Source organism: Galeopterus variegatus, unplaced genomic scaffold (assembly GCF_000696425.1).
Source record: "Galeopterus variegatus unplaced genomic scaffold, G_variegatus-3.0.2 Scaffold1114, whole genome shotgun sequence".
Taxonomy (NCBI): Eukaryota; Metazoa; Chordata; class Mammalia; order Dermoptera; family Cynocephalidae; genus Galeopterus; species Galeopterus variegatus.
In genome coordinates, this window is record NW_007727225.1 from 22247 (window position 1) to 39177 (window position 16931).

General features: G+C 33.0%; 1 protein-coding gene across 4 annotated transcripts in view; it reads left to right on the forward strand.

Moving 5' to 3' along the window:
- Positions 1-16931, forward strand: part of PTBP2 (polypyrimidine tract binding protein 2) — a 50649-nt gene that overhangs the window by 15873 nt on the left and 17845 nt on the right. For all 4 annotated transcript variants that reach the window (XM_008574894.1, XM_008574895.1, XM_008574896.1 and 1 more), the window contains exons 4-6: positions 2504-2668; positions 2759-2869; positions 9251-9446. In XM_008574894.1, coding sequence (XP_008573116.1) covers positions 2504-2668; positions 2759-2869; positions 9251-9446 — 472 coding nt within the window. The remainder of the gene's footprint in view (positions 1-2503; positions 2669-2758; positions 2870-9250; positions 9447-16931) is intronic.

A 16931-nucleotide genomic window follows, 5' to 3' on the forward strand; every position in this document is an offset into this window, starting at 1 on the left:
AGATTGGCTAAAATTAAAAAGACAAATAATACCAAGTGTTGGTGACAATGTAGAGAAGCTTGAACTCTCATATATGTGATGGGTATGTAAGCTGGTAGAACTATTTTAGAAAGTTTCTTGAACACTATATGTAATAGCTCAAAGCTGGAAATAATCCAAATGTGCAGCAGCAGTAGAATGTGTTCTGGTGTATTCATTCAGTGAAATACTATGGAGCAGTAAGAATGAACAAGTTACAGATACCTGCAAAACATGGGTGTACATTATAAAACTATGTTTATTGAAAGAAGTCAGACCAAAGTAGAACATACATGATATGATTTTGGTTATATAACTGGGAGGAAGCATGAGTATGGCTTCTGGGGTGTGATAATTTTTTTTTTTTTTTTTTTTTTAAATCTTGGTAGTCATTTCAAAGAGATTCAGTTTGTGATATTTTATTGAGCTCTGTACATGTACGATTTGTGTCTTTTTCTGAGTTTATATAATATTTTGGTAGGTTTAATTAAAATGTAGGTTGCCAAGCCAACTGTGCTTCATGAATTAAAAAAACATGAATTAAGTCATTTACTAATAAGGAGAGAACATAATTGTTAAACTAAAAAAGGAAGATAGAGAATAATGAATAGTATGGGGGAACAATGTATGGAATATATACATACATATATGCTTATATAGGTAGATGATATCTCTGGAAGGATACCCAAGATCAATATTGGTGAGGGGTTGGTAGGGGAAAGCAGACTGGGTGACAGTCACATGGGAAACTTCTATGTTTTTTTTTTTTCCTTTTTGTCTTTTTTACTGATCGGTAACGGGATCGCAACCCTCGGTGTCGCGCCTGTACAGGGGACCGGCAACAGGATCGCAACCCTCGGTGTTGCACCCGCACCGCGCTCAGCCAGTGAGCGGGAACCAGTCTCCACATGGGATCCGAACCCTCGGCGGGAGCGCCGCCGCACTCCCAAGTGGCGCACTGTCCAGTGCGCCACCGGGCCGGCCCAAACTTCTATGTTTTTGTACCACTTGGATTGTATACCATGATTGTGCGATTCCTGTTTTAAAAAGACATTTCATTATTTGAAACAGCAGTTGTTAGTGTTTTTCTAAGTTGTGATATTCCTTGCTTGTTACTGTAGATAAATATATGTAAGAAACGTGTTCACTAACGAGGCAATATACAATGAGCGACTTAAAATGGTTTATTTAAATATATTCAAACATTTAAATAGCTAAATGTTGCTCTAGAAATCTATTTTTACCTCTGTTCTTCACATAGTAATATAGTCACTCCAACTAATATATACATTTATAGGTCAAATTATTATATAATTAGCAGTTAGACAATGGGTTTTATCTAAATGAGTATGTCGGCTCTTTGGGTATGATCTCTGGTTATATAGTATTTCAGTAAAATGATCATTCTTGTTTATTCTCGTGTGTCCTAATTCGTTTGTGTTCTCCTTCCATTTTATTCATCACTATGCTCTGTTTATGTTTCTTTTCATCTGCTAATATAGGTTTTTCAAACTATAAAGCAATGTAGAGGTATTTGTTATAGTTAACAACTATTTGCCTTTAAATGGGCTTTCTGACACCAGATAAGGTAGAAATTATTTCTTAATTAGGTAATCTGTCACAATAATAATAGAAAGGCATAATAATAATAAAAGCAGTATTTGGAGCATTTAACATGATATGATGGACAGATTTTCTAAAAATACTGTATTCATTTCTATATGTATATCTTTTCACATTGTAAAAGCTCAGAAATTTAGATATGTCTTAACAGTAGTTGATCTTTCACAGTTTAATTGGCAAAATCTTACTAGTCATAGATAAAATAATAGTGCATTTTACAGTTGATGGTGTATTAGATACCATACAATGTGTGGGAAATATTCTTTATATTATATCTTGAAGTATTCCTGAAAGTTTTGTGATTTTATACTAAAGTACACAGCAATTTCTGTTCTAAAAATTTTGGTGTCAGAAATTAGCAGTACATAGTATAAAAAAAGACTTATTTGTATCCAAGTATTAGTCTTTTAAGATTGTATTAGAAATGATAAGCTTTGTGGGAGTTCTTTTGGATAATCTAATAATCCCCTTGTTGAGATTTGTCATGTACCTATTTTATGGGGTGAGTAATGTTAAAGTTTTATTGTTCTCTAAAAGTTTTGTTTTAAAATATTTTTTGATCAAATTACATCTTGTTCTTTTGAGAATAAATTACATCACCTATCTTTACTTGTTCAGCATTGGTCCCAAAGCCTAGATAACTTGTTTGAAGTACATAAATACTAATAGAATACTTGAATTATAAACGGACAATATGTGGCTCATGGCAAGTGCTCAGAAATCTTTAAGTTAATGTTAGATTTTGTTTAATCTATGTTTAGTTCATTTGTCTAGACAACAAATGAACTAATGGTGTAACATGTAGCAAAGTATAAATGAAATAATGGGTGTGTTTCTAAATTATATATATTTTTATTTTCAGCGTGCTCAAGCAGTTCTTCAGGCCGTGACAGCAGTGCAGACAGCAAATACTCCTCTTAGTGGCACCACAGTTAGTGAGAGTGCAGTGACTCCAGCCCAGAGTCCAGTACTTAGAATAATTATTGACAATATGTACTACCCTGTAACACTTGATGTTCTTCACCAAGTAAGTTTAATTAAATTTGCATACTTACCTATAATTGGAAAAATAATAATAGAGTACATAAACAATGTTTTGATTTTAATGTTTTAACAGATATTTTCTAAGTTTGGTGCTGTATTGAAGATAATCACATTTACAAAAAATAACCAGTTTCAAGCTTTGCTCCAGTATGGTGATCCAGTAAATGCTCAACAAGCAAAACTAGTAAGTCTAGAGTTTCTTTTGAGATGGTGATATTTTTTCACTGTATAATCAATATTGCTAACGTTATTAATCCTGACGTAACTTAGCAGTACCACATAGCATTATAGATGATTGAAACTGGTATCATTGAGATAATAATAGGAAACTTAGTATTTATCTTGAAAAAGAAATATTAATATTTAAGAATAATCATATCTATATTATTTTACATTTTTGTTGAATTTAGGTGCAAAAGTTCTGTGGTCTTGAGAAGGTAGCAGGATTGTATTGTTGATGCACAGCTGTGATAGCTTTTAAGTCTAGTGGCCATTTCAGAGTAATTAATTTAGTTTCAAAATAGTTTGGCTGAAATATGAGTAAATCAATACAGATATGGCTCAGATGTGGTGATAGGCTTCTCAGTTTTTTTAAGACTATCTTATATTCTTTTTAAAGGTTATTTTAAAGGCAGGTTTTCTAAATAGGTTCCTAATCTACTTTTTATTCAAATCATTTTTTTTTTTGTCATTGTTATATATGGAAGGTAAGAGACTAAGAAGTAAAATTTTCTTACGTCATGGGTACCATTGAAAACTACGTACTACGTCTTTGCTTTCAAATGTCTTAATCTTCTCTTTGTGCATCTTACTTAAATCTATCTTTGCTCTGTCTCTTTAACTTGTACCACATTATCTCATTATTATTATTCTGTTATTAAACCATTATTACAGTTATAATTATGGTCTCTAATGCTTCCTCCAGGTCAAGATTACTTGTATGGAACCCAGACCATTTTTGATTATTTATTGTTTCATTGCATTTCCATCCTCAGAATCTCATTTGGGGAGCAAAAATAGCTTTAGGTAGCAGAAAGGCTATACTAGTAATAATAGCATAAATGTAGTACTTTACCAAGTGCTGTTATCTCATTTTTTCTGATTACTACTCAATGTTAGAAACAGAGCAGGTTATTTTTCTCTCTGTTACAAGGGGATCATGAGATTTAAAGAGGTGAAGTACTCATCATAATGCACACTATAAGGTAGACATTTTTTTCAGGCTATCTATCAGGTCGTCTTTCTCTCCAGTACAGATGGTTCCTGACTTAACATTGGTTCAGTTTAAGATTTTTTAATTTTATGATGTTGCAAAAGCAAAATCCATTCAGTTGAAACTGTTCTTTAGTACAGTATTTGGTAAATTACATGAGATATTCAACACTTTAGTATAAAATAAGCTTTGTGTTAGATGATTTTGCCCGACTGTAGGCTAATGTATGTGTTCTGAGCACATCTAAGACAGACTAGGCTAAGCTATGATGTTTGGTAGCTTAGGTGTATTAAATGCATTTTTGACTTAAGATATTTTCAACTTTCATTGGTTTTATAACCTGTCATAAGTCAAAGAGCATCTGTATGTTGCTTCTCACTGGTTCTCAGGTTTTATAATCTCACTTGTGCTTTTGTTTTAGCTATAGGTTAACAATTAGTCTTTCTTTCTAAAAATAATTATCCTCCTTTATATGCCTTGGTACCTCAACTTTGGATGTATATTTATTGAGTTGTCCAAATCAATGTGGTATGAGGTTTTATCAGTAGGAGACAATTTAGAAGCCATGGTTTTTATGGTATTTTTATAAATATAGTGTACATTTTTCTTGATGTGAGATTTTTTTTGCTCTTTTCTGATCCAAAGGAAATGTATTTGGAAAAAGACCAGTGAAATGGGATTTGGTTAGAAATTATACTGCCTTTGGCCAATATTTATTATAGGAAAAATAGCTTATATGTGTATATTGTCTGAAGTAATCATAGTTATATTTAATCTCATCATAAAAGATAGTACCTCAGTAATGTTAAGTGTTTGAGATTTTCATTTAACCAATCTTCTGTGTGCAGATAATAAGCATCAAACTAAAGGAGTTTGAATGTTTACACTCACTCACTCTGCTTGAAAAGTCTCTTCACATTTCTTCAGTCATCATGTTCTCCTGTTTTTCATAACGCCTGTATCAGATAGGAATTTTCCCTTCCACCATGTCTCTCCTCACTCTCACTTATTTGCAGAAAAAATGCAGATGGAAACTCCATTAGCTTTTCCTGCAAAATTTACCAGTACCCACACCTATCTTTCTCTTCTAATAAAAGGTGGAGTGATTCTGTATCTAAGACTGTCAACACTAAATTGCATCCTCTCCTGCCTTCCAGGATACTTTTCACTGTCATCTCCTCTTTCTCTCATTTTTCTCTGTATTGGCTGCTTCTCACTACAGTTTCAGTGTGTTCAAGCCTCTCCCATTCTAAATGAATTTCCCTCAACTCCATATACCTCTCCTTCTACAACTCCAGATATCTTTCCATCACCCTGACTCTCCTCTCCCTCTTTATTTATAACCAGACTTCTTTAATAAGCTTTGTTGGCTGTTTATACCTCATGTCTCTTATATTTGGTTTCAGCCCTTTTTACCCAAATTGCTCTTCCCAGTGTCACCAGCAATCAATAGAGTAGCTAAATCCCAACATTATTACTCAGTCCTTATCTTACTTAAACTCTAGATAACATCTGACACTGTGTACCACTCTCTTTCTTAAAATCTTGTCATCTTGTCTCTAACATGTCTCATGTAGATTTTTCCTGCTTCTCTGGCTGGTTTTCCTTGTCATATTTCTTCCCTTCCTCCTGGGAGACCTCACCTGCTCCCACAGCTCAGTTACACCTCTGTGATTCCGACAGTGTTCACATCACTTTGTCTAGCTCAGACCTTTCCTGAGACCCAGACTAGGAAACCCTGTGGGCTACCTTCAAATTTAGTGTGTTCAGTCCAATTCCAGTTTCTGGAGTCAATAAAGCACAGGGTACCAACTTCAGTCACATTAACAAGCCAGAAAACATCGAATTGTTTCTTTTCCTTCCAGCCTGCCACCAAATATTGATTCTAGCTTTTACATTTTTGTCGAATTTGTCCTTTTGTCTCGAACTCTGCTACCATCCTAGTCTAACTTGGTGTTACTAAAAATGCTGGTCTCTAACTCTAGAAGGAGCTTGCATCAAACTCTACAAATCAGCATATTTCTAACTACAGTATGCTTAGTGTTAATATTGATATAAATTCTGACAGACTTTTTATCTTCATGCAGAGTGATCTGAGCTGCTGGTCCATGAAAAATGCAGTTTGAGTAGTACTGGCCTAAGTCATCATCCTCTATCAAATCTTTACTTCATATGCCTAAACTCACAACTTTGACATCTTCACCAACCTCCATTATTTTTCTACAGAGTACTAAGAATGATTTTAACTAAAAGGCATATTACTTTCTTTCTCAGTGCCCTTCAGTAACTGACTTTTGTTCTTAGGGTAGAGTTCATAGTCCTTAACATGGCTTACCAGACTCTAAATCAGTCCTCAGCTTGCCTCTCCAGTCTCCTCTCCTACTTCTTCAGCTATTTGGGGGGTCTTCAAAAAGTTCATGGAAAGATTTGTATTATCTTACAATTTCATTTTCCACAAACTTTTTGAAGTAACCTCATATTGGATTTCTTTAAATAGCTTGCATACGCTGTGTTTTCTCTGATCTCTTAGGCTTACAACTTTTTATTCCATTTACTAATACTGTTTTTTTCTCTTTATTTTTTAATGCCCAGCTTCTGCTTAGCTTCCTCTTTTAAGTATCATTTTATTTATTTTATCTGTCTGTCTATCTATCTGTCTATCTATCTGTCTACTAAGGCAAGTCAGCTGGGGCAGTAGGAGTGGAGAAGCCACAAAGAAATCTCTAACTGGTTGTGATATATTAGTTGCAAACACACCACTGCACTTGAATCCACCTCAAGTATGAGTTTAGAAGTCTCTTCTGAGGTTTCCGTACCTTTTTGAGTAGATTAGTTCCCTTCTTTACTTAGTTCTCACTACCACACATCAAATTTATAATTATTTGTTAAATGTCTGTATTTTCTGTTGAACTATAAGTTATATAAGAGAGGGTAACATGTTGCTTTTTCTCAGCTACATTTATTGAGCATTGACACTTAGGGTGATAATCAGAAGTCATAGTAACAACCCTGATTATCAATAAAAAGTAAATGTTTTACATGATCCTCACATTTATTAAACACCCTGATACCTTTTAGAAAACCTTGTTTATTGGCAAGCAGTGTATTGGGCAAATGAAGCTTTTTCTTGGCTTTCTAGTTCAGCTTTTATATTTTTGAGGAATAGAATTCTTTCGAAAGACTACGTATTTAATTATTAAATGATAAGTCTTTTTTTTTTTTTTTTTTTTAACAGTGAAGTATTTTAGTGTTCTGCATTATGAAACCATGACAGGTCACATACACAGAACAAATAATGACGTTGCATCCTAACATAGTTTAACTAATAAAGTTAACATCCATAACATGCATACTAAAAAAATTTTTTTATTGGTTTACTTTAAAAAATTTTTTTATTATTTATCATAAACGTACTGTTATTACAAATTGAGATTTTTCTTTATGCCCTTTACCCAACTTATCCCTCTCTAACCCCTCCCCCCATCTCCAGTATCCTTAGGTTTGTTTTCCCCTTGAGGGATAGAATTATTTGATACATAAAAATATCCTAGTCTTATTAATAGTGAGACATCTGATATTATCTCCTTTTCATCTGGGCTTTTAAAAATTATGTTTTATGTAGCCTTTAAATTATAAACACACAGGAGGAAGCAGCTCTTTTTTTTGTTTTTTGTTTTTAGAAACATCTTTTTATTAGCATTACCTCTTTTTATTAGGAATAACTTGTTGACACTGGATGGTATTATGATGTCTTGAAAGTCCTTGCATATATGGTCATTTTATTTTAGCGTACAGATGTGTTGTTTTTCATTATTGATTCCTTCCAAGACATTGTATTTCATCCGTTACTAATAGTAAACATAAACAGGAAGTAAAATATTTGCAACAGTAAGATCATGCCATTCATTCCTTCTTACATAGGACTCACTGCTTTATGCAGATTCTTTGAGAGACCTAGTAAGAATTATCTTTAACTGTTTTCTTGGGCAAAGATTTTCCTTGATATCTGCTTAATTCTACTTACCCTTTTTAGCATTTACAATCTGTGTATTCCACATTGATGTGAACGGAGGATTTATGATTTAACCAGTGGTTGTAGGATGCTTTAGGAAAATCCTGCATGATCTAGTAGTATGAGGTGGTTTTATATTGGTAAATAACTGGTCCAAAGTATTTCACTAGTATTATAAACCTAATTTTATGTTCTTGATTTTGATAGTTTTTTGTAAGTTGCTAAAAATTAGAAAATAGATACTTATAGAATTTGGAGCTTAAGGTTTCCCTGAGCATTTGTTAAATCTAATTCCCAACGATCTCTTTGAAAAAGTTATGTAAATACAAGTAAACGTTGAGATAAAACAGTGATAGTTTTATTGTGGCTTTTCATATTTTCAACTCATATGCAGTGTTCATTGTGCTGTTTTAACTATGCATTCTGTTTCTAACATCTTTCCTGTGTATTGATTATCATATTTTAGCCATGAACATATTTTCCTTATTGTTTTTGCTTACTTTCACTGTAAGTAGGCACAATTGGAATTTTTTTCCTGCAAACTTGCTGAACCACAATGACTAGTTTCTTACCTAGGATTTTGCAAATACATGAGCTTGATAGTGAGCTTGCATAAATATTTTAACTTGATTTTCCTCCCTACCTTATGTGTGGGTCACCTTACCTCAACGAACTACTGAAAATGCCTGGATTCCTGTTTTTCATGCATCCTTAGGTCCTGTTCCTCTCCTCTGTTGCTAACAGTTTTAATTCACATCTTTGCTTGTTTCTCTAGCTCTTATACCTTAGGTATACTTGTGCATCTTCAAAAAGTTAAAAGGGAAAATGTCATAGGTTTCTAGAAGGCTTTCTAATAATTGGCGTATTTATTGTGGATAATTTGGCAGTCTACCTCAGTATCTATTGGGAAAAACTCAGCTGCCAAAAAACTGCTTATTGTGGATTTAGTAATTTTGTTAGCAGTCCTTTACTCTTAGTATTAACGTAGATGCTGCCAACCAGCAATAAAAATATGTATAATAAAATTCACTTCATTATGCAGACTACTGTGGTACTACTTTGATAGGACTGACTACATTTGTGACCCTTATTATTATTATTTTTTAATTAAGCTATTTGCAGTTTTTTAAAATTAAAAGTATTAGCTAGGATGCTTAACTGGTTGTATTTTAGATTTAAGTAGTATTTTCTATTTAAAGGAAATCGTGTTTGGTTGAAAACAATACATGTACAGCTGGAACAGGCGAAGTATGATTTTATGTGTGGGCTTACTGTCAAAATCATGCTTAATTTTCATTCCTTAAGATTTGTTATATACTTAACTGTATTTACTTTTATAGGCCCTCGATGGTCAGAATATTTATAATGCTTGCTGTACCCTAAGGATTGACTTTTCCAAACTGGTGAATTTGAATGTGAAATACAACAATGATAAAAGTAGGGATTATACTCGACCTGATCTTCCATCTGGGGATGGACAGCCTGCATTGGACCCAGCTATTGCTGCAGCATTTGCCAAGGAGACATCCCTCTTAGGTATGATTTTTCTTGTCTATATCACTTTTCTCCCATTTTGCCTAATGGGAAAGTGCCTGTTAAACTCCAGTAAGTATAATGACTCCCCCATTTTAGACCTTAACAAATTATGTTATGTTTTATGAGTTTTGTTTTCTCAGGTGAGAAGGTATGTTAATGTTAGGAGAAAAACCTAAAGTATTCTTCATAAGTGTAATTAAAATTATATTAGTTTTGTTGCTTTCCCCACCCTCACCTTTTTTCCCACATCTGTCTCCCAAAACAAAAAACAAAAAGCTCTAAGGAACAAATACTTTTGATTTCTTAATAAAATATTTACACTTGAAACTTGATGTCATACCGTTTATGTCTAAGTTTAGGTCTAAGGTCCTTATGGTTATTATTGAGGGCTAATCTGATTGTTCTAATTTAGCACTGCATAGAAACAGTGAAATGTTAATAGACAAAAGATATGTAATGGAAATGGCATACAGGTTTTTTCGAAGCATATTATAGCCCCTCTTTTACAAAATAACTTAAACTAGGAGAAATTTTCTATAAAATTTATTTTGCTGTTTATTTGCATTTTGTCTTAATCACTTATTTTTCACCTTGTTTTACAATGGATTTGAGCCACCTAATAAAATTACAATGTGAAAAATGTACAACTAATAGTTGATGGAGTTGAGATGAAGGAAAAACAAGAGAAAATGTTATTTTGTAAATGAGTGAAGCGATTTATAAGTTAATATGGAATTTTAACAGTTTCCTATTATTTGATGTGTTTGTGACATTGTTTCCTTATTTCTGGTGTTTGTAGTATTATCTTTTAAATCAAGGTTGCTATACATACAGAACCCAAGATTGATGGTTGAAAAACTAACTCATACAGTTTAGCTTATGTCCATCATTAAAAAAAGAAAAAGTATTATAATGAAGTAATTCCTGGAAATGTTTATTTACTATGGATGTATAACAGTCTTGCTATTCAGTTCTAAGTATGTAATGTGTAAGTGATACAAATGTGAAGAGAGAGACTAATACACAAGAGATGCAGCTGATATTTGAAATTAATTCTGGTGACTTCAAACTAAACTAACCTTTTATTCTCATTTTCTGATAATCTCTAGCACAAGCCATTGCTGTTTATCGTGACTATAATAGATGCTTTAGGTTGCTATCACTGTTTCCTGACAGAATCTCTATTGCTGCGTGGGTCTAATTTAAGCCTTAATTCCAGTTTGGCTTGCTAGTTAGTAAGACTATTTCATAGCATATAATTTTTACAGGCAAAGTCAAGAGTGAGACAATAATAAGTGATACATGGCCCTTGCTTTAATTATTACTATACATTATAGATTGTTAAACTCTTTACTGATGGAAATTGTGTTATCTTATTGAACAGAAGAGAATCAACATTTATTGAGTAGCTTCTAGGTCCTAGGCATTCTGCTAGGCATGTGGCAGATACATTATTTAATTTTTAAAATAGCCAAATAAAGTAGATGATAGCATCAAGATTTTACATATAGTTTCTGAGAAGTTTAAAAATTTACATGTAAATTATTAAAGAAACAATTTAATGATAGAATTACTCTAGCTAGCATCAAACATAAACAACAGCAATCACTTCCTTGGACCCTAAGGAGCAATCAATGTATGTTTGCCCATCTTATACTTAGATGTGTTTGGATCCTGGGTATAGGCATAGTTAGAAGTCACCTGGATTCTTCTAGGAAATTCATCACCATTTTCCATATGATTTCATAACATCTATTTCATAAAAGATTATGAAGCCCTAGCACAACTATATTACTGTTTGGTTTTATTCATTTTTTTAGTGTTCTACATTTTTGCATTAAAAGCATATAAGTAAGTTGCTGTTCTTAATAAATTGGTCTAGTGTCTTCCAGCTGGTTGAATTTTTTAGTGTAGTGTATTTTTGTTTCTGTATCTCTGCCTGATAAAAAAGGAAAATGTTTTGTAATGAAAATATGGTGAATTCATCTTCCTTTCCTAAGTGACTTCATCTTTTACCTGTTTTAATGGTTTTAAGATAATTAATCTTGTTATAATTAGGCTTTTTATTTTAAGTATCCTCAAATAGTTTTTGAAAGTAGGTGAGTTACAAGTTTTAAAAATTAAATAATGGGCTCTCTGGTTTTGATTGTTCACAAGAGATAAAAACATATTTTGATGGATTCTGTTTTTTTCTCTGTAAACACAAGTAACACTATTTGCAGTTTTTGTGTTATGTTTTATTATAATTGTCATATTACTTATAAATTTTTTTGAAAAAAATGATAATTTTAATACCTTGCATAACATGCTAATGGATATATCATACCTTTGAAAGTAGACATTTAGGGCCTGCCTGGTGGCGCACTGCGCTAGTGCGCCGCTTGGGAAGCGCGGTGGCGCTCCCGCCGAGGGTTCGGGTCCCACATACAGACCGGTTCCCACTCACTGGCTGAGCGAGGCGCGGGGGCAACACCGAGGGTTGCGATCCTGTTGCCGGTCCCGGTCTGGTACGGGAGCAACACTGAGGGTTGCGATCCGTTGCCGGACACGGAAAAAGACAAAAAAAAAAAAGTAGACATTTAGTCTACTCCCATACTTTTTATTAAAACACCCTCTTACATAACATAATTAGTTTCCCTGTCAGTATTTCCTTAGACTAGATGCCTAGAACTGGAATTACTGGGTCAAAGAAAAAGTTAAAGGCTATTGATAATTATTACAATTTTCTTCCTAGAAAGGTGATAATAATTTAAACTAACACAAATGGTGTATGAGGCTGGCTGTTATACTTTTTCCCCTACCAGCACTGAGTATTATTTTTTAATTTAATAGGATATTAATTTGATAGGAAAGTATCTGATTAGTGTGCAGTTTTTAAATGCTTGTTATTTAAAATTTTCTGAATTGGTTGTCTGCATTCTTTCTATTGGGATGTACAATAATTCTTATACTACTGCGGATATTATGTTGATATCTGGTATGAGCTGACACTCAATTCACATATTTTAGACTAGCCAGTTTTTGGAAAAGCATTTAAAAAAATTGTTTTAAATAATTCGTCTCAATCCAAAAGTATTCATTTGCAGGGGATAGGTTTTTTTTTTTTTTTTTTTTTTTTTTTTTTTTTTTTTTTTTTTTTTTTTTTTTTTTTTTTTTTTTTTTTTTTTTTTTTTCCTTACATATTTGGTGGATATTATGATCTTAAGAGTGAACCACTTACTATTTTGCCTTTTAATGTGGTCTTGAAACACCCTTTATAGTAACATCCTATGTTGCATTGGTGAGGTCATACCTTTTGGAATGGTAACTGAAGTTTTTCTTTGTTTCTTTGCCTTGAATGATATTTAATCCAGTGACTTGAAATTACAACCAAGCTGGTATTGATTGGATTCAGTTCTTGCTCAGTCTTCCTCAAACAGTACTGTTTCAAAATGAAATAATTGATAAGAGTATTTCTTTATTTCAAAGATTTGGTAAGAACACAAACATAAGCTGATTCTTTCTTGTTAAATATTTGGGGAGGCTCACTTTACCTTGTATAATTTTTATATTGTATCTGACCACCTGACCTGAATTTAATTACTTTAGAATCAGTATTTTAAATTTTAATTAACTTATTTTGCACAGTAGTTTTTTAAGACTAGCATTTATATCTGGCTTCTCTGCTACTTTTCTTTAGTGCTAGGGATTACAGTGTCTCAGAAATTATTCAAAGAAGGGAGACTGTTGCGTGCTTTGTAATTAGTTAGAAATCTGACATCTGAATACATAATCACAAACCTGGCAGACTATTAGTCATTCAAATATTCTATCTCAAAGAAAAAGGTGATCAAAAATCCTTGAGATTATAAATTGAGACATCATTATAATGATCATTTTATCATGTTAAGAAGTGTAGTTAATTTATTAAGGGGTGGATCACTTTTAGAAAAATTGCTGGAAGTAATTTTTCAAGATCATGTTGTTTTCATTTAAAAAATTATAGCAGATAATGTGTACAAAGAATACTTTAAAGCTTTCTATGTATTTTAAGGTCGAATAAAGTAACTATCAGCCATTTTCATTGTATGATCTTAATAGAAAGGCAAGGCAAACTTTATAGGAAATCTGTTGAAGTTAAAATATTGATCATTGCAAACAGATATAACATTTATTTATGAAGGTAACTATGTAGCCCTTACAGAACAGTATTTCTCAAATTTTCACTGCACATTGAAATCACCAGGCTCTACCCCAGACTTATAACCACTGGGAGTAGATTCCAGACATTCATGTATTTTTAAAGATCCCAAGATGGTTTTATTACTGTGTTGCGAGAATTGAGAATTACTGCTGTAGAAAAAAGTTTGTAATTCCTTAGATGCTCAATTTTAGCAGTTATTAGTAGTGTTCTCAAAAAAAATACTTTATAGCCGTTGAGCAGTATTTTAATGCTTTTTTCATGTCATTTAAATCTATCTTGGTATAATTCTGCTGATATGTTTAGCTGTTAAATTGAATTTACCTTTTCTTTTCTATTTGTTGGTGTTGCATAAAATTAGCAAGTAAACTTATTGTTAAATGATTTCTGAAAGCTTTGGGGTTTTTTTCTTTGTTACATTTGAATGGATCATTCACATGGTAATGTTTTAAAACTTATTATCAAAGATTTCAGTCGTCATATGTTAAATAGTGAATCCCACATACCCCTCATCTTAGTTTAGTAGTGCCCACACTTGTTTTATCTTATTCTTTTGTTTTAATTATATTTTAAAGAAAATCCTTGGCATCATGACATGTTATCTCAAATGGTACCATAATATCTCCAAAATAATTAAATTTTCTTAAAATATTATCACACTTACCAGAATTGACAGTGATTCCTTAATATCATTGAATACCCAAACCCATATTAAAATTTCCCCAATTGTCTCAAAACTGTTTAAGAGTTGATTTGTTCAAAATGGGATCCTATCGAGGGCCACACATAACATTTGGTTGTTATGTCTCCTAAGTCTCTTTCAATCTGTAGCATCCTCTCCATCTACTCCCAACCTTAGTTCCATTGACTGAGGAAACCTAGTTATGTTTTTTAAAAGTTCTACAGTGTATATAGGCTTGGCTGTTTCCTTGTAGTGTCATGTAAACTTGTTCCTCTATCCACTGCATTTTTAATGTAAACTGAAGTTAGCTCCAAAGTCTTCTGTCTTAGTAGGAGGCATATGATACCTGGCTATTCCACTTCCCTCTGTCCAACAAGGTAAAAATTGTACAGAAGATTTTTACTAGCAACTCTAAAGATACACCAAGAAAGCATTAGGTACATAATAGACAGTCATTTAGATCATTTTCTTGACCTTTTTTTTTTCTGAATTTTTCCTAACTTCATACCTATATTCCCTTTTAGTTTGTATATATTTTTTTCTGTTGATCTGGATTTTAATTTAAAAAGTGGTATCATTCCCCTACTCTGCTCCCACCCCCCTTTTACTATTTGCCCCACTTTCTCTCTTGGTTTTTCTAGTACCCTTCTTAAGTCATTGCCACAGTCATCTCATCCCTAGGAGAATTCGCCATCACCTTGGCGGCATCCTTAGTTCATTGCATTAATCAGCGGTCATTTTAACACTGCTGGGCACTGCAGGGACTCAGGAGAATAACAAGGTTTCTGTTCTCATAAAGCTTATGATATTTTGGACGCAGCAAACATGAGTAGCTCTAGTTGGAGGCAAACTGAAATATGTAATAGAGTTAGTGTGGTATTAAAGCATAATCAAAAGGAGAAATTGGGAGAGTTTTATGGGCCAAAAACACAGCATGAGCAAATGTGATAAAGTATATGTAATCTTTTGAGAGTGACAGATATTTAGTTTATGGTGACACATAGGGTGATTAGGGAAACATGAACGTCAATGATGTCAGAAAGAAATATGAGACAAGATTTTATTTTATACTAGAATTCTTAGACTCCTTTAGGATCAGAAGATGAGCTTCAGAATATCTGTAGCCATCTCATGATAATATAAAGTTTTAGGTGTTTGGTTTTCATCAGATTATTGAAGGAGTGTCTAACCAAAAAATGGTTTAGGAACCATTGCTGTGAAGGATCCATCATCTTTTTTTAAGCAGTTCAATAAAAATGACCACTTTAGTTTTAAGAAACCAATTGTGGCTTCAGGATGTGTTGGAAAAATGAAAATGGAGACTAGGATTAACAGGTAGGAGACTGTTAATCTAAGTAATATATAATTGTGAATCTAAACTAGGAGCGTGAAAAATGAGAATGCAAAGTTGAAACATTTCCCAGGTGTAAGAGAGCAAGAAGATTAAAATATTGAAATTAAATTTTAAATAGTGCACATTCGTATTGTGGATAAAATAAAGACTGAGCAATCAAGTAAATAGGATTAAAATCAGAAGTGGCTGTTCAATCTAGCAGTTGCCATAAGATTATTTACTAGTGGCTATAATTCAAATTAAAAGGGATTAAGGATATGAATGTGATAAGGGAGTAATCTACTGCTCTTCGAAGAAGTATATCATAGAAAGGGTGGAGATATGGAATGGTAGTTTAGAAATCAAGCATTACCCAAGTAGAAATGTCTGCATGAGGTAGTATGCATAAACTTTAAAAGCATGGACTTCAAGTCAAGCATTCCTGAGTTGAAAATCTGGCTAAGATTTCACTGACTCAGTTTCCACCTGTTTATAATGGACACAATAATAATTTCTGTCATCTAAGGCTGTTGTGAGGATTAAATGTGTTAATATATGCAAAGAATTTTGCACTGCTTGACATGTAATGATTGGTACATATTAACTATTATTTGTTTTTAAGGCTAGCTTAAATCCTAGAATTGATTATAATGGGTTTTGGATCAAGAGTATAGTGGAAATGTTGGGGTTTGGAAAATATAGATACTTTTTATGACCATCGTGAGAACTAGAAGGGGTTTTTATCAAGTTCACGTGGAAATATAGGGACAGAACTGGAACCAGGACTGAAAACATCAGCTTTACAGTTCATATTCTTTCTTTTCACTGTTCTTTGTCTTTAAGAAAGGGAAACAAATGAAAGAAGGGAGAACTTTGAAGTGGTTGAAAAATTTGAGAGAATTGTGATCTGAATCTTAAAGACACTTTCTGAACATAAGGAGGTTGAAAGTAGGATACAGGATTTAAGTCTAGTGGATATTTTGGTAACTTGAAAATGGACTAGGAAATCCGTGTGTGTGTGTGTGTGTGTGTGTGTGTGTGTGTGTGTGTGTGTGTGTGTGTGTGCAGTAAAATATCTAGTTGCAGAAGGATACATGAAATTGATACTATTTATATATAGTAAATATATACAGTACTCTTCATTCTTCTAGGAAATCCGTGTGTGTGTGTGTGTGTGTGTGTGTGTGTGTTTTTCACTCTAATACTTGCCAAACCAAGATTCTTTGCGATTTGTGTGGTTTGACTCTTTGGCTAGTGTAGGTGACACTGATCTGAGCGTTCGTGTACAAA